This window comes from Perca fluviatilis, chromosome 2, assembly GCF_010015445.1.
Source record: "Perca fluviatilis chromosome 2, GENO_Pfluv_1.0, whole genome shotgun sequence".
Classification (NCBI taxonomy): Eukaryota; Metazoa; Chordata; class Actinopteri; order Perciformes; family Percidae; genus Perca; species Perca fluviatilis.
In genome coordinates, this window is record NC_053113.1 from 37,577,772 (window position 1) to 37,601,212 (window position 23,441).

The 23,441-nt window shown below is 40.3% G+C and overlaps 2 protein-coding genes across 3 annotated transcripts; one reads left to right on the top strand and one right to left on the bottom strand.

Annotated features, from left to right (window-relative positions):
* Positions 1-211: 211 nt before the first annotated feature.
* Positions 212-6,384, top strand: rab34a (RAB34, member RAS oncogene family a). Of its 2 annotated transcripts, none has more exons than XM_039783777.1 (12): positions 212-660; positions 876-914; positions 2,150-2,266; positions 2,487-2,578; positions 2,686-2,754; positions 3,510-3,611; positions 3,705-3,769; positions 3,923-3,974; positions 4,065-4,146; positions 4,804-4,894; positions 5,438-5,545; positions 5,633-6,384. In XM_039783777.1, exons 3-12 carry the CDS (start codon positions 2,192-2,194, stop codon positions 5,698-5,700), a joined length of 804 nt encoding a protein of 267 aa, XP_039639711.1. In that variant the 5' UTR covers positions 212-660; positions 876-914; positions 2,150-2,191; the 3' UTR covers positions 5,701-6,384. The 2 variants fall into 2 exon arrangements, with proteins under 2 accessions (XP_039639711.1, XP_039639719.1); XM_039783785.1 differs by having other exon boundaries at positions 218-660; positions 2,689-2,754; positions 5,633-6,382.
* Positions 6,385-6,469: 85 nt separating this feature from the next.
* On the bottom strand, positions 6,470-21,171 carry zgc:174895 (uncharacterized protein LOC100126024 homolog). Its single transcript, XM_039789291.1, is given in 6 exon segments — positions 6,470-6,693; positions 6,696-6,791; positions 6,874-6,940; positions 8,003-8,106; positions 15,905-16,051; positions 20,952-21,171. Coding segments are annotated over 6 exon segments (513 nt in total). The 5' UTR covers positions 21,013-21,171; the 3' UTR covers positions 6,470-6,655.
* Between the last annotated feature and the right edge of the window lie 2,270 nt (positions 21,172-23,441).

Below are 23,441 nucleotides of genomic sequence, written 5' to 3' on the forward strand. Positions count from 1 at the left end.
CTAACTCTGGGGACCCCCTAGGGGTCACGAACCCCCTGTTGAATATCTCTGATATAGGGATACATGAATATATTGCGTTAGGCCTACATGTTAAGAATGTAAAACCTACATTAAATAATGACATTATTAGTACATTTAGTGAAATAATGAATATCATTTATGTAAGTGTTATTACCTTCATGTAATGCTGTATATCTTTTACATATTGTATATATGTGTATTTGTCTTCATATTGAGTAGGTTATTAATATTGTAATAGTTTACAGAATGTCTAGGCCTATCAGACAGACAGACAGAGATACATTGTGGTTATAACGAGGCAGAGATCAGAGGCTCAGAGCGCCCTCTGCTGTCCAAATATTGACCGGACACATGTGTTCTCTATTTGCTCATTTCGTCCAGCAGGGGACCGAGCAGAGGGAATCTGGAGGAAAGAAAGAAGAAATCCAGAGATCTGAGTCAGCAGCAGCGGCTCCAGTCTGCTTCTTCCCACTTCCGTGGGTCCATTTCAGCTCTGATCGTCATCAAACCAACACGCTAATGCTTAGCAATGAACACACATGGGTCTCCATCTTCCGATAAGAAGCATCCGTGGAAGGAATGAAAACGAGCCCAGACACAGAAGAGAGAGAGAGAGAGAGAAGAGTCTGTCTCGACGAGGTAACTTCTTCTGCAGCTCAAACACGCTGTTTTTTGGTGTGAAAAAGTTCAATTTAGTCATCTATGTGTAACCTGTATACTCATATCTTTCTTAACGTGTCACTTTACAGAGATAATAAGAGACTTTGTGTGGTGTTTGGGTGTAGAATAGAGTTTTAAAGTTTCAGTAGTATGGTGGACCAAACCAAACTCTTGTTCTCCTCCTTCTTTCCCAGACGCTTTGATGAACAAGAGGATTAAAACAGATCGCCACAGTAAGTGGATCAACACTGATCACAGATGGCTGGTCGGACTCTGCATGCGCTCATGTTGCTACACAATGGATAACCCATAGTTTCTCTCGTTCCAGTTTATTGTTAGACTGCCCGCCTGCTGTCTCCTTATGTCCAGTTAGCTGTAGTCTTTACTGGGACTGACAATTTTTGGTTCCCAGAACGTAATGGGAACGTTCGTTTTTGGTTGCGCGAACGTTCCCTGAAGGTTAGGTTTGGTTGTGTTTTGGTTGTGTTTTCGTTATTATGGAAAGTTGGTTGAACGTTCTGGTCCTTTAGAGAACGTTCCCCTAACGTTGCAACCTTCAGGGAACGTTCCCCTAACGTTCTTTTTTACATTCCCCTAACCTTTAACAAACTTTACCAACAATGATACTAATTTGATTATTACTTTAAACCGTCTGCATGAGCAGGAATGAATTATTAAATATTAGCAGGAATGAATGAACAGGCAAACTTGATTGGATTTAAAACTTGAATTTACAATATACAAAGAAGAATAAACAAAATACAAAATAGATAAGGATGTAGAGGGCCAAGTAATAGTGCAAATGTATTGTACAAGATGCATATTGGAATGATAATGTATGTAATGTGTAGGTGAATGGCCAAAGTGGGGATGAGCCCACTTATCAGCAGTTCAGGAGAGTGATGGCAGTGGGAAAGAAGCTGTTCTTGTGTCTGGTTGTTTTTGTTTTGGAACATTGTATACAATGTTCCTACAATGTAAACATTGTAGGAACATTTGTAGGGTGTTATCTTCGCAGTAGAAATTGTAAATGAATGAAGGGAGGTGGACATTTCAAATACCGTTTGAATGGTAAAAATCCACTAAGCCATTGTGGAGATATTCAATGTCATGCCAGCAAATTAGGTTCCAAGGAGTATACCAACATCAGTAGGCTATAAGATGTAGGTGCTGTTGACTGTTTTCAAATTGTCTGTTTTGTTGAACTAAAACCCCAAAGATGTTCAGTTTGATTGACCTTTCAAATTAAATTTAGTGATTAATCTCTCTTTTATGATTACTCTTTCTTTGAGAAAAAAAAAAAAATAATTCACTGTTTCCTTTTACTCAAAATGTGAGGAGTTGCAGTTTTATCTCCTGTAGCAACATGACAAATAAGCACCAGGTCTGATGATTGGGCCTAAAAATCATTCACTGCAGTCTAGATATTATGAAGAAACCGTTCAAATGTCTTTCTCTCTCTGTCCAGCTCACCACACGCCCCTGTGCTGAACATTTACCTCCAAGCTTCATGTCCGTCCGAGTTTCAGCCATGAGTGTTCTTCCTCCTGTTCGGAGGGACCGTATCATCGCTCAGCTCCCTCAGGTAAAATCCTTCCACTTTATTAGAGTGCTTCCACCATCCTCACAAATTCCTCTTCCTTCAAAAAAATGGGAAAAAGACAAAATACAATGATAACCAATACAAGCCACAGCAATTAACAGCAACAAAACACAATGAGAGCAAAATAACAGCAGGACAACAACAATGGGCAAAACACCTCCCTTCCCCCCCACCAGGACCAATCCCTCTTCCTCTCTTGTAGTATTTTAGGAAAGATGCAGCTCTCCACATTAAGGAGGATTTCAACAACAAAGTGAAGACTGCGTGTCAGGAGCAGCGTACCGGCACTGTGGGGTGAGGACAGGAACCAGCAGCCACATGAGGCTGCATGTGGTGGTTTTGTGTCACTTTTTAAATTTTTTTTTTTTTTACTTGTTGCTATCTTCTTTTATTCTTCTCAGCAGATTTAAAATCTCTAAGGTCATTGTTGTGGGCGATCTGGCTGTGGGGAAAACCTGTCTGATTAATAGGTAAGCTCAAACAGTCACTGGTGCAGTTCTGGGGAATGAATAACTCAAACAAGAAATAACTCTGAGGACATGAGCATAATCCTCTTTATTTTATTATTTAAAAAGTGTAGAAATGTTAAATCTACATTAAAAATAACACCGCAATACACAGTGGTGGAAAGTAACTAAGCACATTTATTTAAGTACCGTACTTTACAGTTTACAGTATTTCTATTTGGTGCTACTTTATACATCTACGGAGAAAAATACACCTACTGTACATTAATCTGACAGCTGGAGTTATTAGTTACTTTACAGATTAAGATTAACAAAACATCAGTTTATAAAATAGGATACTGTGCTGTAGATTAAACTATTCAACAGTATATAAAGTAGTAAAAATGTGTTCCACCTCCACCAGCTGTAACATTTCAATGCTGCTTATGTTAAAGCATCAGTAATAATATTCCAATAAAACAATATATGTAATAATATAACTCTCTGAAAGGCCCAACAAGTACTTTTACTTTAGGCACTTTCGGCTGGCAATAGACACAATCATTTAAAGGGCCAGTTGACCCAAATTAAAAAGAAGCACATTTTATCACCTACCGCTGGTTATATGTAGTTATAAAATCTGTAAAAAGATTGGTGGTGGACGTGAATGGTTTAGGTATTACTTTACTTTTTGAGATATCTTTATCAGATACAAAATATATACAGTATAGCATTCTTCATTTAGATGAAAAAACTGAAGACAATTTTTATGTTTTCAGGTTTTGCAAAGACGCTTTTGATAAAAACTACAAGGCAACAATCGGCGTTGACTTTGAGATGGAGCGCTTTGAGGTGCTGGGCGTTCCTTTCAGCCTACAGCTGTAAGTCTCAAGTCTTCATTATTAAACATAAAACAAAAGTAAGATGAGTCTTCCTGATGGGACATTGCTTACATGGCTGTCTCTATGTTGCAGCTGGGACACTGCAGGCCAAGAGAGATTCAAGTGCATTGCTTCAACATACTACAGAGGAGCCCAGGGTGAGAGATTTGTGTTTTAAGGCAACACACTTATAATGAACTTACTAAAGACTCTCCTCTTTCCATGTACACAATATCAGGGGAGAAAAAGAAGCTGTGTATACATAACTGTGTCTCGTAAAACTGTTAATGTAATATTTTCTCTTCTTCCAGTTGTGATTATCGCATTTGATGTAAATGACGTCGCGTCTTTGGGCCATGTGAGGTAAGCCTATTTGTTATGGGCAGATTGTTGGCACCCGTTCAGTTTTTGGTCCCAGCTGGCCGTCTGAAGTTTGTCTTGTTTTGTCTGCAGACAGTGGCTGGAGGACGCCCTGAAAGAGAACGACCCCACCGCCGTTCAGCTGTTCCTCGTGGGCACAAAGAAAGACCTGAGCGTACGTCTTTTGACTCTTTTTAAGGTGGACATGCCTGTGAAGATTTCTTGTGTCTGTTACTGGAGTCGAATGTCAATTGTTTGGATTGTTGCCAGCAGCACAAAGCGCTTGTGTCCCAACTCAAACCTCAGGAATGTAGTTTCCCTGTCCTTTACTTCACTGGACTTCAAATCTTTTCTGAAATGATGGACCTGCAGACATTTCTGAGACATTACTAACTGCATTTAAGCAGGGGTGGGAAGTAAGAAGCAGACTCCCTTTTTCTATTTCCAGAAGTTTGTAATTTCTCTTGAACTATTTGAGTTGTGATTCTTCCTTTACTTTATTGTGATTTTTGCACAGATGGTATGAGCACTGAGGTTTGGTATTTGGTCTATTTGGATTGCTAATGCTGTGGCTTTCATAAGAAATTAGATTACTGGATTAAGTAATTTACCTTTTTTATTATTTCTAGAGGGCTTCTCTTGTCCTTCCTGAGTCACTCCCTTGCAGTGCAGGACATTGTAATGGCCATCTTTTATTTATTCTACTTGTTAATAGACTAAACCATTAATCAATGAAGCAAGACATGATATTAAAAACAATTCTTAGTTGCAGATCTTTTGTGTTTGAATGGATTACATGATATCTAACTGTCTGCTCTGCTTTCTCGGACAGTCTCCTGCTCAGTATTCTCAGATCGAACAAGATGCTCTCAAACTAGCACAAGAGATCAGAGCAGAGTATTGGGCTGTGTCGTCACTCACAGGTGAGTGTTTTCTATTTAAATACAGTAACATGACAAGTGTCAGCAACCCCACCCTTGGCTGAGGGACTGTTTGAATGTTATTAGTTAAGGTCAGAAAAGGGGGATAATAGTCTGAAGACATTACTAACTGCATTTAAGCAGTGGTGGGAAGTAAGAGGCAGATTCCTTTTCTATTTCCTAGTTTCATTTTACTAGGAAACTAGTTTTAATACTAGTTTGTAATTTCTCTTGAACTATTTGAGTTGTGTGGGGAAAAAGCAGAGAAGGGTCTTTAATTTTTCCATGCCCCAGATTTATGTTTTACTCCATTTTATTGTGAAAAACCTGCCATTGTACTGTATGCACCATTGATCATAAAGGTGCGACAATGTAGACAATGTTACGTGACTCACAGCTCTCTTCTACAACTTGGATCAGCATCAAACTCTTCCTGTTAAATTATCAGTACCAAATATAAACAATGGTTGTAAGTTTCAGCCCTCCTCTCCACATTAATAATTTTCATACAGTTCCTTACTAATCTATATTTCCTCAATGCTGTAGGGGAAAACGTCAAAGAGTTTTTCTTTCGAGTTGCATCGTTGGCATTCGAGACCAATGTTCTTGCGGAGTTGGAGAAAAGTGGATCGAGGCAAATTGGGGGCATCGTCAGTGAGTATCCAAACTCATCTCTTTGTGGTCATGAAAACCATCCCATTTGTCACATTGTTTTAACACTCAGCTGTTGGTTTGTTCCAGGAATTAACAGCACGTCAAACAATGCGTACGCTTCATCGAAGAAGAAGCAGCCGAACTGCTGCCAGTAAGGATGGAATCAGGAGTTGAAAGTCAAAAGTAAAGACTGAAATGCAGAAAAAGACTGGAGGGATTTCTGTGGTCAAAGCAGGAGGAGGGAGGCTGGAGTTTTAACTTCCTGACATATGAGAGTTTAGTTTTTCCTGGCTTAGAACGAGTTTTCCTCTGTGGGATGTGGATTCTTGTGGTGTTGCTCAGTTTAACTTGTCTGGAGTTACAGAGTGACACAGCAATTCCACAAAAATGACTGTTCTGGTACTGCAGAGATGCCAAAGAATGACTGTGGATGTTTTTTAATATGTTGCTCAAACAGTCTCGCTGCTGTAGTTTGCAAATTAAGATTTTTCTTCACACTAATACTGTTTTAAATTACTGTTTTTACTTGGTACTTAATCCTCTTTTCATAATATTGTAGATCAGACATTCCCAACCTTTCTGTAAGAAGTAAGACTATGCAAATCACAAGAAAAAAGCAAAGATTTGAAGATGGTCTGAAAAAAATAAACAGAATTTTGCGTAGCAGGAATGTTTTTTCTGCTTTCCTATCCTGTTTATCATTTTCCAACCCCTCAGATTAATCTTGTGATGCTTGTCATGCGTCATAGGTACTGCTTTTTGCTTTTTGTTTACAATCAAATCAATGACTGAATTTGGATTATCATGTTTATATCAAAAACTTAAATAATGCGTATGGATATTTCACAATTTTTTCTTTTGATTTTCTCATGTTATGTTTAATAAAAATATATTTAAAAGAAAAATGTCATTGTGTTACAAGAACAATTATTTAGTTGAAATCACAGTATAGCTTGCTGTTTAACAAACAGATTTCACTATTTTATGTTACGGCTGTAGATGAAAACGTGTCTATTCAGATAAAACTTTTTTGGCCAATGTAGGCATAGAAAATACTATTAATGCTACTATTTTCTTTACTAAAGTTGTAAGAAACCATGCTTTTCTGGTTCAGTTGAAATGTTTGAAGGAATCAAGATACTTCTGGTTTGGCTCTGGAGCTCTTCGGGGATGCAGTGAGGGAATTTTTAATTTTAGTTAATCCACTTTCCTCCTTCAGTGTTCTCGATGGCCACAGCTGCTACACCTGCAGGACACAGAGTGTGACATTTATTTTAGTGCTGTTGATCTTTGAAATAAGGTGGTATGATGTAACCATCTTGACTGACCTACAATAGTGGCTCCCAGCTTCTCCACCAGCTGGATCGCAGCCTTCATAGTGCCTCCATCGGTCCACTAATATACCTGCAGGAAGGAGAGATGTGTCAACTAACTTCTTCTTTTTTTAAGTGTTTAAAGAAATGGTACACTTCATTTTTTTCAGATAAATATTTAAAATAAAACCTAACCTTATATCTCTCTTATTCTATCTCTCGCTCCTTTTACAATCTAAGGATATGACTGAACAAACAACTGTGGCAGTCTGTCTCCCTGTCCCTCCTCCCCAGCCATATGCCCTATTCCCCAAACCACAGTTGTATATAGAGAGAGTTTGGCCAACTAGGGAATCGAATGTTCTGAGCTATCCTGTTCTGTGATTGGTTCCGAGGTGGTCACGTGTTTTGTGGACTCCATATTGGATACCAACATTCATCTAATTCCCATTAGCATAGTGCAGGGAATAGTGGAAAAATGTAATAAATTATTAAAAAAATTGCATAAATCACTGAAAGATCCCCCGTGAACCAAAAAGGCAAAAAGTGTGGGAGCTGAAGGTGAAAAGGGCAAACTGGAGGGCAAGTGACTACTCATTATTGTGTGAGGTAAATGTCAATTTCTTTCTTCAACTTTTAACACATAGGACAAATATAGTAATACCATCGTTAATGTGTACCACGCTGTCAAAAACGTTCTAGCACTGCTTTTGAAATGAATGAAGTTTAAAGTTAGCCAAGCCTTATGCTAGCGTTAGATTTTTCGCTAGCACTCCATATACCTAAATGCTTAGAAATGCTTGTGATCTTGAAGCCCGGTCTCATGGCAGTTTATGATATGGTCACGTTATTGAATCTATTAAGTCGTGGACAGGACACGTAAATGTAGTTTTTTTAGTGTGGCGATTACGAATTTTAAAGCAATGTATTTCAATGGGAAGTATATTTCGTGATCACAGAACAATGACATTAGCGAGTAGTATTGATAAGGCAAAAGTCCGCGCAGGGAGGTTGGTTGGGGGGGGTGGATGGGTCAAACGCACAGCATGTTGCAGTTCCTTTCCTCGTTATTCTCTTCGTAACCACAACCGTCCCGCTGTTGTGGCGTTTAATTTCCCTGTTGTGTGCCCCTGCGCCCGGGGACCGCGTCCCGCGAGTGGCGGCCCGTCCCGTTGTTGTGGCCGGTGTGTGGTGTTTTCGTTTCCACGTTGTTGCGTCCCCCAGGGAAAGGTTCGAGAAAATTGTGACCTGTACACGTTCAAAATTCGTGGCGTGTACACAAAATAAACGTGAAAATCGTGACCTGGGGTCTGTTTCAGGAAGGAGGTTTAACAAACTCTGAGTGTAACCCTGATCTCTGAGTTGATTTACCCTGAGATGGGAAACTCTGAGTTTTTGGTTCCAGAACAGCTGATTTGAGTTGGTTCAATCAACTCGGAGTAGGTTCACTCAGGGTTACGCGCGTGCACAACCACTATAAAAAGGCGGCATGAATGGAGCCATGATTCTACGATTCACCATGTTAACAACCACAAACAAATGGGTCGGTGGAAATACTCATGCGCACAAACAGCGAGTTTGAACCTACTGTCTATGGTTTGGACCTACTGTCTATGGTTTGAACCTACTGTCTATGGTTTGGACCTACGGTCTATGGTTTGGATCTACTGTCTATGGTTTGGACCTACTGTCTATGGTTTGAACCTAATGTCTATGGTTTGGATCTACTGTCTATGGTTTGGACCTACTGTCTATGGTTTGGACCTACTGTCTATGGTTTGGACCTACTGTCTATGGTTTGAACCTACTGTCTATGGTTTGGACCTACTGTCTATGGTTTGAACCTAATGTCTATGGTTTGGATCTACTGTCTATGGTTTGGACCTACTGTCTATGGTTTGAACCTAATGTCTATGGTTTGGATCTACTGTCTATGGTTTGGACCTACTGTCTATGGTTTGGACCTACTGTCTATGGTTTTAACCTACTGTCTATGGTTTGAACATGCATTTCGTTAATAAAGCAAGACAGTGGTTGCTGCTGCAAAAGAGAGAGAATTGGTGTGGGAGAAAATTGCTGCTCGAGTCAATGCGTAAGCATTAACAGTGTATTAATTTCATATTTAATCACAGTTAACTTATATTACTGGTGAAAACTGGAATTGTATTACACCTATAATTTCATTTAGGTGCAATCCTGCGGGCGAAAAAGTAAGCTACTACTATATCCCATTCTGAGGCCGTAGCACCATGATCATTAACAGAACTATAATGTATAATCATTTATTTCTTTTTAATGGCTCTCACTGGTTTGTGTCCAGGGAACACTACAAAAACGTTTAAAAAACGTTTCAGAGCAAGTCACACTTTTCTGACAGCTCTACAGTGGCTTTACTATTACAGTATGATCCGCTACACTGTTATAAAGGGAACTGCCGTTTGCAAAAAACGTAATGCGACACAAAGAATCTGCAGGGATGTTATGGCAGGTCCACAATGGTGGATGTTAGTGATATGAGGACGGATAAGGTATCTACATATCTAATGGACTGTGATGAAAAATACCTCTCAAATCGGTTATGTGGAAATGAAAATACATCGGGACTCAGTATCATCTCCCGACGTAAACTCTCTGTGAATTAATACAGCTTTTTCATCAATGGGATCGTCGACAAAAGGACATGACATGTTTGAGAAAAAAACGTTTTATAATCTGCCTAACATAAACCTATACGTTTTTTTATTCATGCAGATAACAACTGCATTAAAATGCACCTGATACAGACTGAATGAATGAATGAGGAAATTAGTTTAGCTCCTGACAAGGTTCACAGGCTCAGTTACCATAGTAACTGACTCTGAGGTTAAGTTAGCCTACCTCTATTTCTGAAACGGGCTGGAGTTACCCCTCTCTCTCAGGTTTGATTAACCTCTCTTTCTGAAACCGAAAACCCAGAGTTTCCCTCATCTCAGGGTTAACACACTCAGAGTTTTCACTAAACCTGCTTTCTGAAACGGGCCCCTGTGTGGTATTTCAGAAAGAGAGGTAACTTCACCTCAGAGTCAGTTACTATGGTAACTGAGCCTGTGAACCTAACCTGGTCGGGAGCAGGTTTTCTTCAAGAAACCTTGAGTTTCTCTCAGTCTCCTCCCTCCCCACAGCGCCCTTTCATTCCCTCATCCATTCATTCAGTCTGGATCAGGCGCATTTTAGCGCAGTTTGTTATCGGCATGAATAATAAAAAAAATATGTTGGTTTATTAACCATGTTAGGCAGACTATAAAACATTTCATTTCTCAAAACATGGCATTTCCTTTTGTCAATGATCCCATTGATGAAGAAGCTGCTTTACTTCACAGAGAATAAAAGCCCCGACATTTTAATTTTCAGATTACTTCCTATTTGAGCGGTATCGTTTTTCTTCCCAGTCGATCAGTTATGTAGCCTATAACCTTATCCGTCCTCATATCACTAATGTCACCCATTTATGCTCTTACATCCTAGCAGATTATTTGTGTCGCATTACGTTTTTTTGCAAACGGCATTTGTCTTTACAACATTGGTGATGCGGAGCATTTTAGTAAAGCCGCTGTAGCAAAGCGCCGTCAGAAGAGTTTAAACGTTTTTAAAAGGAGTTCCACAGTATTGCAGGTGAATGATGTAAACCCTTTGAAATAAAAGTTTATGGATTATAATTCTGTTAATGATGCTGCTGCAGCCTCAGAATGGGATTAGTAGGACTAGGACTTCTTCGCCCGCAGGATTGCACCTAAATGAAATAGATTATAGGTTCAATACCATTTCACCAGTAATGTTAGGCTATAGCCTACTTATGATTAAAAATTATATACACTATATTGGAATATACGCATTTACTCTAGCAGCAATTTTCTCCCACGCAAATTCTCTCTCTTTTGCAGCAGCCGCTGTGTTGCTTTTTTTTTTAACTTGCTGTATGTGCGCATGAGTATTTCCGCCGACCCGTTTGTTTGTGGTTGTTACCATGGTGAATCGCAGAATCATGGCTCCATTCATGCTGCCTTTTTATTGTGGTGGTGCACGCGCGTGAACCTACTCTGAGTTGATTGAACCAACTCATATCAGCTGTTCTGAATCCGAAAACTACGGAAGAGGATTAGGGCCACTGTTGAAAAATGTATTTGAGTTCTGACTTTATTCTCAGAATTCTGACTTTAAACTCAGAATTCTGACTTTAAACTCAGAATTCTGACTTTAAACTCAGAATTCTGACTTTATTCTCAGAATTCTGACTTTAAACTCAGAATTCTGACTTTATTCTCAGAATTCTGACTTTAAACTTAGAATTCTGACTTTAATCTCAGAATTCTGACTTTATTCTCAGAATTCTGACTTTATTCTCAGAATTCTGACTTTAAACACAGAATTCTGACTTTATTCTCAGAATTCTGACTTTAAACTCAGAATTCTGACTTTATTCTCAGAATTCTGACTTTAAACTTAGAATTCTGACTTTAAACTTAGAATTCTGACTTTAATCTCAGAATTCTGACTTTATTCTCAGAATTCTGACTTTAGAATTCTGACTTTAATCTCAGAATTCTGACTTTAAACTCAGAATTCTGACTTTATTCTCAGAATTCTGACTTTATTCTCAGAATTCTGAGTTTAAAGTCAGAATTCTGAGTTTAAAGTCAGAATTCTGAGAATAAAGTCAGAATTCTGAACTCAAATACATTTTTCACCAGTGGCCCTAATCCTCTTTCGTAGAAAACTCAGAGTTTCCCATCTCAGGGTAAATCAAATAAGACATCAGGGTTAGACTCAGAGTTTGTTAAATCTTCTACCTGAAATAGGGCCCTGTACACAAATTAATAAATCAAAATAACGTGGCTATTTCACGACCTGGCGTGAGACCGGGTTGGATCTTGCCATAGTCATGACTTGAATTTAAGCTTGTCTGACTTCAGTAATCTGTAACTCTGATGTAATATACTGTGACCACGCAGGCATGTAATTTATGTTGATTTAGCTCACCAAATATTATTAATACGTAACTTTGCCTTGGTTAATACTAAGTTATAATTGCTAGCGTGATAACGTTATGGTCCTGTCCTACCGTGATTTACACCTGACCAAAACACACTTTTTACCCATATGCTGTCGGTCGCATTAGAATCATCAGAATCACATAACGCCTTAGGCTACAATATGGGAAGGGTTTATCAATGTCTGTAATAAAAAAAAAAAAAAATAAAAAAAAAAATAAAAAAAATTAAAATTTTTTTTTTTAATAATAATAATACCTAAAAAAAATTCAACCACAATTTTTAATAAAATTTTTTTTTATTAAAAAAATTTTTTTTTTTTTTTTTTTTTTTTTTTTTTTTTTTTTTTTTTTTTTTTTTATTTTATTTTTTTTTTTTTTTTTTTTTTTTTTTTTTTTTTTTTTTTTTTTTTTTTTTTTTTTTTTTTTTTTTTTTTTTTTTTTATTTTTTTTTTTTTTTTTTTTTTTTTTTTTTTTTTATCTGAAGTCAATTTTATATAGCCCTTAGTGGTCCCCTAATACTGTATCTGAAGTCTCTTTTATATAGACCTTAGTGGTCCCCTAATACTGTATCTGAAGTCTCTTTTATATAGGCCTTAGTGGTCCCCTAATACTGTATCTTAAGTCTCTTTTATATAGACCTTAGTGGTCCCCTAATACTGTATCTGAAGTCTCTTTTATATAGACCTTAGTGGTCCCCTAATACTGTATCTGAAGTCTCTTTTATATAGGCCTTAGTGGTCCCCTAATACTGTATCTTAAGTCTCTTTTATATAGACCTTAGTCGTCCCCTAATACTGTATCTGAAGTCTCTTTTATATAGACCTTAGTGGTAAATAATAATAAAATTATTATTTTTTAAATAATAAAAACAGAAAATTGGAAAAACAGTTTAAAGATCCAATTTTTTAATTTGTCAAGGCGGAAAAAAATGAAAAATTGGATATTGGAACCCATTTTTATGTTTTTCCAAATGTCCGTTTGTGTTTAGAAAATTGAACTGGTAAGCGTTACACTGACCCGTCAGGACTCGGGAGACTGAAGAGAAAAAGAAAGGTAAACACTGGTCAGAGACTTATTATGTGGTAACTCACTACAATGGGCATTTTTTAGAGGCCCATTTACAATATATAAGGTAAATATACACTGGAATACTTCCGTTAGGGCCTTTTACATATTGACAATTGTTGATAATAACATGTATATGCCTGTTTATGGTGAAAATAAGTAATTTATTTCAAGATAGCATATTCACCCCATAGGGTTACACTGTAGAGTCATCTGACAATGGTATCCAATATGGCGCCCATGATTTGAGTTGGCCAAACTCTCTCTATATACGGCTCTGCCCCAAACCAAATCTATGACATTCCCCTTCCATATACCAGATGCCCTCTGGCATCAACTCCCATTAACACTAGAGGGTGCCGTGTCACAGGGAAGAAATGGACAGAAAGTTGAGGAGACCAGAGTTTGAATTCTTCCATCGTTCAGGGTTAGGTTGATTTTATACGATTAGTTTATTCATCAAGTAGTTAACAGACAGAATCAGCAACTATTTTCATAATCAATTAAACATTTAATATTTTTTTTATGAAGAAATGCCAAATTTGTATTTGGTGGTTGCAGCTTCTCAGATGATGATTTCATATGTTTCTTATATATAATAATGAACTGAATATCTTTGGGTTTTAGACTCTAGGTTGAGTAAAACAAGCAATTGGAATATATCTTGGGATGTGGATCATTATTATGGACATTGTTTAGTATGTTTAACTATTTCACTATTTTTAAAGAATATAGCTAAATAATCTATAGATTAATTAACTATAATGAACCCTAGTTTTATATATATATATATATATATATATATATATATATATATATATATATATATAAATGTTGTATTCTGGTCAAAGAAATTTGAAATTCTGACATTACCTTAATATGACATATAAATACAGCCATGCATTGAAGCTTTTCTTATGCTCACCATGCCTAAAACAACTCTTTCAGTACAGAGTTCTGGTGCCAGATAATGATCTAAGTAATCACTCAACCAGTGTATTACATTTTGCAAGTACATTTTAAGACCGGATATTTACAAAAAACACAAACAACATACAGTACAAGCCAAAAGTTTGGACACACCTTCTCATTCAATGCGTTTTCTTTATTTTCATGACTATTTACATTGTAGATTCTCACTGAAGGCATCAAAACTATGAATGAACACATATGGAATTATGTAATTAACAAAAAAGTGTGAAATAACTGAAAACATGTCTTATATTTTAGATTCTTTATTTTAGACTCAAAGTAGCCACCCTTTGCTTTTTTGATAGCGCTGCAAACCCTTGGTGTTCTCTCAATGAGCTTCATAAGGTAGTCACCTGAAATGGTTTTCACTTCACAGGTGTGCATTGTCAGGGTTAATTAGTGGAATTTTTTCCCTTATTAATGGGGTTGGGACCATCAGTTGTGTTGTGCAGAAGTCAGGTTGATACACAGCCGCCAGCCCTATTGGACAACTGTTAGAATTCATATTATGGCAAGAACCAATCAGCTAAGTAAAGAGAAACAAGTGGCCATCATTACTTTACAAATGAAGGTCAGTCAGTCCGGAAAATTGCGAAAACCTTGATTGTGTCCCCAAGTGCAGTCGCAAAAACCATCAAGCGCTACAACAAAACTGGCTCACATGAGGACCGCCCCAGGAAAGGAAGACCAAGAGTCACCTCTGCTGCTGAGGATAAGTTCATCCGAGTCACCAGCCTCAGAAATCGTAAGTTAACAGCAGCTCAGATTAGAGACCAGATGAATGCCACACAGAGTTCTAGCAGCAGACACATCTCTAGAACAACTGTTAAGAGGAGACTGTGCGAATCAGGCCTTCATGGTCAAGTAGCTGCTAGGAAACCACTGCTAAGGAGAGGCAACAAGCAGAAGAGATTTGTTTGGGCCAAGAAACACAAGGAATGGACATTAGACCAGTGGAAATCTGTGCTTTGGTCTGATGAGTCCAAATTTGAAATCTTTGGTTCCAACCGCCGTGTCTTTGTGCGACGCAGAAAAGGTGAACGGATGGATTCTACATACCTGGTTCCCACCGTGGAGCATGGAGGAGGAGGTGTGATGGTGTGGGGGGGGGGGGGCTTTGCTGGTGACAATGTTGGGGATTTATTCAAAATTGAAGGCATACTGAACCAGCATGGCTACCACAGCATCCTGCAGCGACATGCCATCCCATCCGGTTTGCGTTTAGTTGGACCATCATTTATTTTTCAACATGACACACACCTCCAGGCTGTGTAAGGGCTATTTGACCAAGAAGGAGAGTTATGGAGTGCTGCGCCAGATGACCTGGCCTCCACAGTCACCGGACCTGAACCCAATCGAGATGGTTTGGGGTGAGTTGGACCGCAGATTGAAGGCAAAAGGGCCAACAAGTGCTAAGCATCTCTGGGAACTCCTTCAAGACTGTTGGAAAACCATTTCAGGTGACTACCTCTTGAAGCTCATCAAGAGAATGCCAAGAGTGTGCAAAGCAGTAATCAGAGCAAAGGGTGGCTACTTTGAGGAATCTAAAATATAAGACATGTTTTCAGTTATTTCACACTTTTTTGTTAAGTACATAATTCCATATGTGTTCATTCATAGTTTTGATGCCTTCAGTGAGAATCTACAATGTAAATAGTCATGAAAATAAAGGAAATGCATTGAATGAGAAGGTGTGTCCAAACTTTTGGCCTGTACTGTAAGTCTAAACCTATTATCTCCCACCTGACAAAATGAGCTGCCCTACTTTAAACTACATGAATAGAGGAGGTGGGCCATTGTGATAGAATATTAACATCCTTGTCAGCATTCACAAACTGAAATGTGTTCTTTTAGAAAATATATTTTAAAATGTAGCTCACAACCCTGAGGTGTCCCAAATATTGACAGCTGGGTAAACATTCATCTCCTCAAAAGAAATAAGGGACCTGGTTAAAGGATAAAAAGCAAAGGAAGATTAACCTGGTTTTAATGCATTCAGTCTTACTTCCATAGTCTTTTGTGTGCCTGTGTAGTCTCTGTAGCTCGGGGTTTGGCTTGCGACACACAGATGTTCTGCTTTGCGGACAGCCAGAAAACCTTTTCCGAGGGTGGTGGCAACAGATGCATGTTTCTGAAAAACATTTATCAGAAACATTCATCCACACTGACAGAATGATATCTCAGCTAACCCCCAGTGGGAAGTGGACATTGTAATGCCATTTGCTGTGGCAAAGTATCTTAATTTAGAATTTTAGCTCAGGGGTTAGGTTTCCTCCCCTCCTGCCACTTTGCAGCTGAGTTTCTGCAACTACTGGACTGCCTCAACCTCCAACAACATGTTGATTTCCCCACACACTCCAGGGGGCACACACTGGACCTGGTCATTTCCAACTCCGCCCCTATTAGCAACCTTCTGACGTATGATCTGGGTGTGTCTGACCACAAGGCCATCTCAATGGAGCTGTCACTCCTTTCTCCACACACCAAAGACAAGCGTCAAATCTGCTATAGGGACCTGAAAAAGATCAACCCGGACACCTTGACCATAGACCTCCAACATCTCTCCTCTGCTGATTTTTTCCCAGTCACTGAGTCGGTTGACTTCTACAACCAATCTCTGAGCAGTCTCCTAGATCTCCACGCCACTGTCAAAACTAGAACTGTCAGCTTCTTACGCTCAGCCCCCTGGTATACTTACGAACTCCGGCAAATGAAAACAGCTGGGCGTGCCCTTGAGCGGCGCCACATGGCCTCAGGACTCACTGTTCATAGGCAGGCCTACCGAGAACATCAGAAGTCCTATTCAAGGTTCTTGAGAGATGCACGTTCACAGTTCTATTCCAACATTATCAACAATAGCCCTGGCAACTCCAAGCAACTTTTTTCTACATACATGACATCCTCAAACCGCAAACTCACTCTCATTCAGAAGCCACAGAAGAGAGGTGCAACAATTTCATTACTTTCTTCAGAAAAAAAGTAGACACCATCCGCTCCCTGCTATCCAGTTTCTCTACACTGCCTGTCCCAACTGCAGACCCACAGCCTGGGATTTCCCAACCTCTCAGCTGTTTTTTTGTCATCTCACAGCAAGAGGTTGAGGATATCATCAAAAAGATGAAACCATCATCTGTGCTCTGGACCCCTTCCCCACAGCCCTGGTAAAATCCAACCTCCACGCCATAAGTCCCCTCATCACAAAGGTCATTAACCACTCCCTCCAGGCTGGCCATGTTCCATCAACACTGAAAACCGCTGTCATCAGGCCATTTCTCAAAAAATCAACCCTAGACCCAGAAGTCTTTGCCAACTACAGGCCCATCTCCAACCTTCCATTCCTTTCCAAAGTGCTGGAAAAAGTAGTTGCCGCACAGCTTCAGGACCATCTAAAACAAAACAGCCTGTTCGAGAAATTTCAATCTGGTTTCCGCCCTGGCCAAAGCACAGAAACAGCCCTGGTCAGGGTCACAAATGACCTGCGGATGACTGCAGACGCTGGCTCCCCATCACTTCTCATCCTCCTGGACTTGACTGCAGCATTCGACACTGTGGACCACAATATCCTCCTCCACCGCCTAATTTCCACTATCGGTGTTTCTGACTCTGTCCATGAGTGGTTCTCATCCTACCTCACCGGGAGAACTGAGCATGTCGCCTTGGGAGAGGCTAAATCCCTGACACACAACGTCACCTGTGGTGTCCCTCAAGGCTCAGTGCTCGGCCCCACCCTGTTTATTCTCTACATGCTCCCCCTTGGTCATGTCATCAGCTGGCATGGAATTTCATTCCACTGCTATGCTGATGACACTCAACTCTACCTCAGGACAAACCCAACCCCCTCTGCTGCCCTGCCATCATCCACTCTGACCACCTGCCTGGAGCAAAACTTTCTGAAGCTAAACAGCTCCAAGACTGAAGCCATTTTAGTCAGCACCCCACACCAGGTTCGGTTATCTGACATTACCAGCATCACCTTCTCCGGCCAAATTATTCCACTTTCAATATCTGCCACTAACCTGGGTGTTAAAATGGACTCTCATCTGACCTTTGAGGCTCACATCAAACATCTCTGCAAGACCTCCTTCTTCTACCTCAGGAACATCGCCAAACTCCGTCCCACACTCACTCCTGCAGATGCGGAAAAGCTTGTCCACGCTTTTGTCTCCTCCAGGCTGGACTACTGCAATGCGCTCCTCACCGGGACCCCTTCAAAAGTTGCAGTATATCCAGAACAGCGCTGCTAGGATCCTGTTGAGGGTGCGCAAACATGACCACATCACCCCCATCCTTAAATCACTCCACTGGCTTCCTGTCTCACTCAGGGTTGAGTACAAGGTCTCCCTCCTTACCTACCAGTGCATCCATGGTGAAGCTCCCCCCCTACCTCAAGGAACTCCTCACCCTACAGACCTCAACACGTACCCTCCGATCTGCCTCAGCGTATTTTTTGAAACCTCCCAGGACAAAGCTCCGTACAATGGGAGATCGGGCTTTCTGCTCAGCTGCTCCCAGTCTGTGGAATGCTCTCCCTGACCACCTGAGGACACCACGGACTGTGGATGCTTTTAAACGTGGCCTTAAAACCCACCTTTTTAGGAGAGCTTTTGAGTGAACTCGTGCCCTTTTCCTTATTGTTTTTGTTTCATGTCATTCTATTCATTTATTTTTATTTTCAAGCTCTCCATGTGTTTTTATTTGTACTTTTTTTAGTACTATCATGTAGCATGTAAATATAAAGTGCATTACAAATTAAATGTATTATTATTATTATTATTATTATTATTATTATTATTATTATTATTATTATTATATACCTCTTGAGTTCCCAAAGGTGCACATTTATTTATGGTGCGCTCCATTTTACATGTAACTAGAGATGGGTGGAAGCTTGTTTCAGGCCTTGGAAGCACACTGTTTCAAGTGGAAAAGCTTGTACCAAATGAGGAATACCCTGTGACTGATGATGTCCAAAGCTAGTCCGGGTGCTTCAGAAAGCGCTTTATTGAGTTTGACTGTTTTCATGCTAAACTGTTACTATGCTAAATAGAATAACTGAGAAATATGGCAATGCAGGGCCGTCTACGTCATCGGCCGAAACATTTGGTGTGTGGTAACCACTTTAGCAAATACCTGCAGAACAGGGACATGGAAGTAGTTCTATAGTGTTGTAGCAGTGTTTTGCTATTGACAACGAGGTGGCTAACCACTAGCAGCGCTAGCTTCTAGCTAGTAGTCCTTACCTAGCTACTGCGCATGTGCAACTCCCAACCGGGCCCTGATAAAACATCAGATTTTATAAACTGATGTGTTTTGTGTGCAGAAATCCTAATTTGTAAAGTAACTAGTAACTAAAGCTGTCAGATAAATGTAGTGGAGTAAAAAGTACAATATTTATGGTCTGAGCGCCGACAGTGGCAAAGGCCCTATTGAAACTGAAGGAATTATTAGGCGGTCGCATCAAGCCTGGTGAAAATTTACGTAATTTACAAAACTTAAACAATTTGAGCCCCATAAACATACTGCAACGTTTAACATAGACTAATAAAACTTGGTACACATATGTAGCATGTCCAGATGTACAAAAAACGTCATTGGAGCCATACCCTAAACCCAACAGGAAGTCCTTCATTTTTAATTGAATGTTTGAAATTAGTGCGATTTTGGCCATTTCCACGTCATACTTTAATGAACTCCTCCTAGAGTTTTCCTCCGATCAACTTCAAATTCAGTCTGTGCCATCTTAAGACATTAAAGATGAAAATTTGTTAAAAGAAAAACTTTTCGTCATAGGGCATGGCCGTGGCGGGGCAGCCATCTTGTGCATTTTGCCATCGAAACAGGAAGTGGGTGTAACTTGAGTGTACATTGTCCAACTGGCTCGAAACTTTTCAGGATTCATAAGACTCCAACCCTGAGGACAAATAAAGGCTGATATTTACGTAAAGTCATAGTGCCCCCTAGTGGCAGCAGGAAGTAGGCCTAAAAGGTTTCCGCCTGACTTCTTGTTTCTTGTTACAGACGATAACGGCAGACGCTTAACGTCTTGCGATTTTAAGTCCTCCACAACGAAATACAGTCACTAATTACACCGTTTTAGCTGTATTTTAACCGGACCTGTCTGGCCGCAGTTTCTCCGTTGTTTGCAAAACTTTCCTCCGCTCCGTTAGCTAACGTCTAGGTATTTGTTGTGCTAACGGCTAGTTAGCCTGCCTGCTAGCGGGAGTTAAAGCGAACCACTCAGGATTTTGCCTCCTGGGAAATCTAATCTATTCCATATTTTGGTAACAGTAACGAGCTATCCACAGCTTGCTAATACAAGCAGGAGCACCTGCATTGTATTTCGACTTGTGAAGGTTTTTAGGTTTTAGGAAAAGGCCTCCATCAACGTTGCTACTAGCTAAACTAGCAAGCTACACGATGCCCCCCCTCAGCTGTTCACCTGGCTGTGACTCGTGCCTCCTGTTCAGCCAGAAGATAGTGGAACTTGAAGCCAGAATATCGACTCTCCACCAGATCAAGGCAAGTGAACAGTTCCTCGACTCCATTATCATTGGAAGTTCTCCTCACACATACACTGTCGGATGTCTTGATTCCACTGTGCCCTGCAATACTCTCACCCCACCACACACTAATACAACCTCTGTCCCTGTTGTCTCTCCTCGCTCTGCCGGAGGACAGCCAACTCTGCTGACCAGCTCCACTCCACACCAGCCGGAGCCATGGCGTGTAAGCAAGCACCAGAGCAGGCGGTCAGGACAACGCTCAGCCCCAGCCCAACCCTACGACTAGAAAGCCGCTACAGCATTCTGGCCGAACGAGCGGAGTTCCCTTCTCTGCACGTCCCCACGCAGCTCATCCTGGTCCAGCGACACAATCGACGCCCATTGAGGGCGGACTCTCCCCCTCGGACTCATCAACCTCCACGCTGATCAGCCGAAGCTCCATGGTAAGGGACCTCCACATTTCCCCCTTTACCTAGCGGTCCCTCTAAGGTCTACTGCTTCCCCGGTGCCAAGGTCCGTGACATCCAGCACAAACTTCCCGGCATCCTCGCCCGCCACGCCAAGGTCGACAACATCATCGTGCATGTGGGCACAAACGACATCAGAGAGGGACGGTCGACAGCACTCCGGAGAGACTTCACCACTCTCCTCTCCACCCTGATGGGCACAGGTAAGCGGATTGTCATCTCTGGGCCTCTACCTACCTACAGGAAGGGTGCTGAGAGATGGTCCAGACTGTTCTGGCTCCACACCTGGCTGGAACCACTCTACATTCACTGCGCACGGCATTCCCTATGGCGACAACTTCAACTTGTTCTGGGAGATGCCCAACCTGCTGAAGCGTGATGGTCTCCACCCAAACCCGACCCGGAGCCAGGATACTATCTGACAACATAACGACCACACTGAAAGGCAAGTATTGACATTATGTTGAAAATATCACAGATTCATGTCCCCAGGCATTGATCCTGATAGCACTATACAAGTGGATGAATCTGAAAATGTTTTCTGCAGGATAACATGTAGTACTAGTGTTATTCCAGTAACGTGTAGTACTAGTACTATTCCAGTAACATGTAGTACTAGTACTATTCCAATTATAATCAACAACAGACCACACAAAGTGGTGAATAGAGGGGCAATACTTAACAACCTAATTGGAATTAAAACTACCACTGCAATGATAGAAAAGGAGACGAAAATTAGATGTGGATTACTAAATATCAGATCTCTGTCTTCTAAAGGCAGTACTAGTAAATGAATTGATATCTGATAATCAAATTGATCTATTCTGTCTTACTGAAACATGGCTGGGCCATGAAGAATATGTTAGTCTAAATGAAGCGACTCCTCCCAGTCATATTAATACTCAAATTCCTAGAGGCTCCGGCCGAGGAGGGGGAGTTGCAGCCATATTTGATTCAAGCCTGTTAATTAACCCTAAACCCAAACTGAATTATAACTCTTTTGAAAGTCTTGTTCTTAATCTTCAACATCCAACACGGAAATCAGAACAGCCAATTATATTTGTTGTTGTCTACCGAGCTCCAGGTCCGTATTCTGAATTTTTATCTGAATTCTCAGAGTTTTTATCATGTGTAGTCCTTAAATCAGACAAAGTACTTATTGTAGGTGATTTTAATATCCATGTGGACGTTGACAGCAATAGCCTTACTACTGCTTTCAACACATTACTGGATTCAATCGGTTTCAGTCAGAGTGTGCACAAAGGCGGCCACTGTTTTAACCACACCCTCGACCTTGTGCTGGCATATGGTATTGAAATTGAGGATTTAGTAATATTTCCGCAGAATTTGGTATTATCAGATCATTTTTTAATTACTTTTGAATTCTTGCTACCTGACCATACTAAACTAGATAATGGCGCTACACTAGATGCCTATCTGACAGTGCTATAGCTAAATTTAAGGAAGATATTACAACAGCATTTGACTCTATGTCGTGCCTTAGAATAACAGAGGACCTCTATGTTAACCTCAGTCCCTCTCGGGTTGATGCATTTGTGGGCCGGTGCTGCGACTTGCCTCCGGACGACCTTGGACTCTGTCGCTCCTCTCAAAAGAAGCCGATGAAGCGAAGGAAAAAGCTCCTTGGTATAACGAACAAACTTCGCAGATTGAAACAAGTCTCGCGAAACCTCGAGGGTAAGTGGCGCTCCACCAAAGTGGAAGAATCCCGTCTGGATTGGCAAGAAAGTCTCAAAACCTATAGGAAGGCCTTAAGAAAAGCCAGATCAGACTATTACTCTTCACTAATAGAAGAAAATAAGAACAACCCAAAGGTTTCTTTTTCAGCACTGTAGCCAGGCTGACAGACAGTCATAGCTCTACTGAGCCATCTATTCCTCTAGCTCTGAGTAGTGATGACTTCATGAGCTTCTTCAATGATAAAATTATAACAATTAGAGATAAAATTAATCACCTTTTGCCCTCAACTTCTAACAGTTCATCTTTAAATACAGGACCGCTAGAACGAAACGACTAATCCGGACATATACTTAAACTGCTTTTATCCTATAGACCTTCAACAATTAATGTTAAAGATATCCTCAGCTAAGCCATCTACCTGTCTCTTGGACCCCATCCCAACGAGGCTACTCAAAGAAGCGTTACCCGTGGGTAAACACTTCACTACTAGATATGATCAATATGTCCTTATTAACAGGTTATGTACCGCGATCATTTAAAATAGCTGTGATAAAACCTCTTCTGAAAAAACCGACCCTGGATCCTGAGGTCTTAGCAAACTATAGACCTATATCTAACCTTCCCTTTCTATCCAAGATCCTTGAGAAGGTGGTTGCTAATCAGTTATGTGATTTTCTACATAGCAACAGTTTATTTGATGATTTTCAATCAGGATTTAGAAAGAATCATAGCACAGAGACGGCACTGGTGAAAATTACTAACGACCTTCTAACAGCTGCAGACAAAGGACTTGTCTCCATTCTTGTTTTACTAGATCTTAGTGCTGCTTTTGACACTATTGATCAT

Bases quoted from the DNA above. Each gene is read 5' to 3' on its own strand.
- rab34a (XM_039783777.1), top strand. From the start codon at position 2,192: ATGTCCGTCCGAGTTTCAGCCATGAGTGTTCTTCCTCCTGTTCGGAGG. The intron at 2,579-2,685 runs GTGAGGACAGGA...TATTCTTCTCAG, and splicing joins CAGCGTACCGGCACTGTGGG to CAGATTTAAAATCTCTAAGG. The intron at 5,546-5,632 runs GTGAGTATCCAA...GGTTTGTTCCAG, and splicing joins GCAAATTGGGGGCATCGTCA to GAATTAACAGCACGTCAAAC.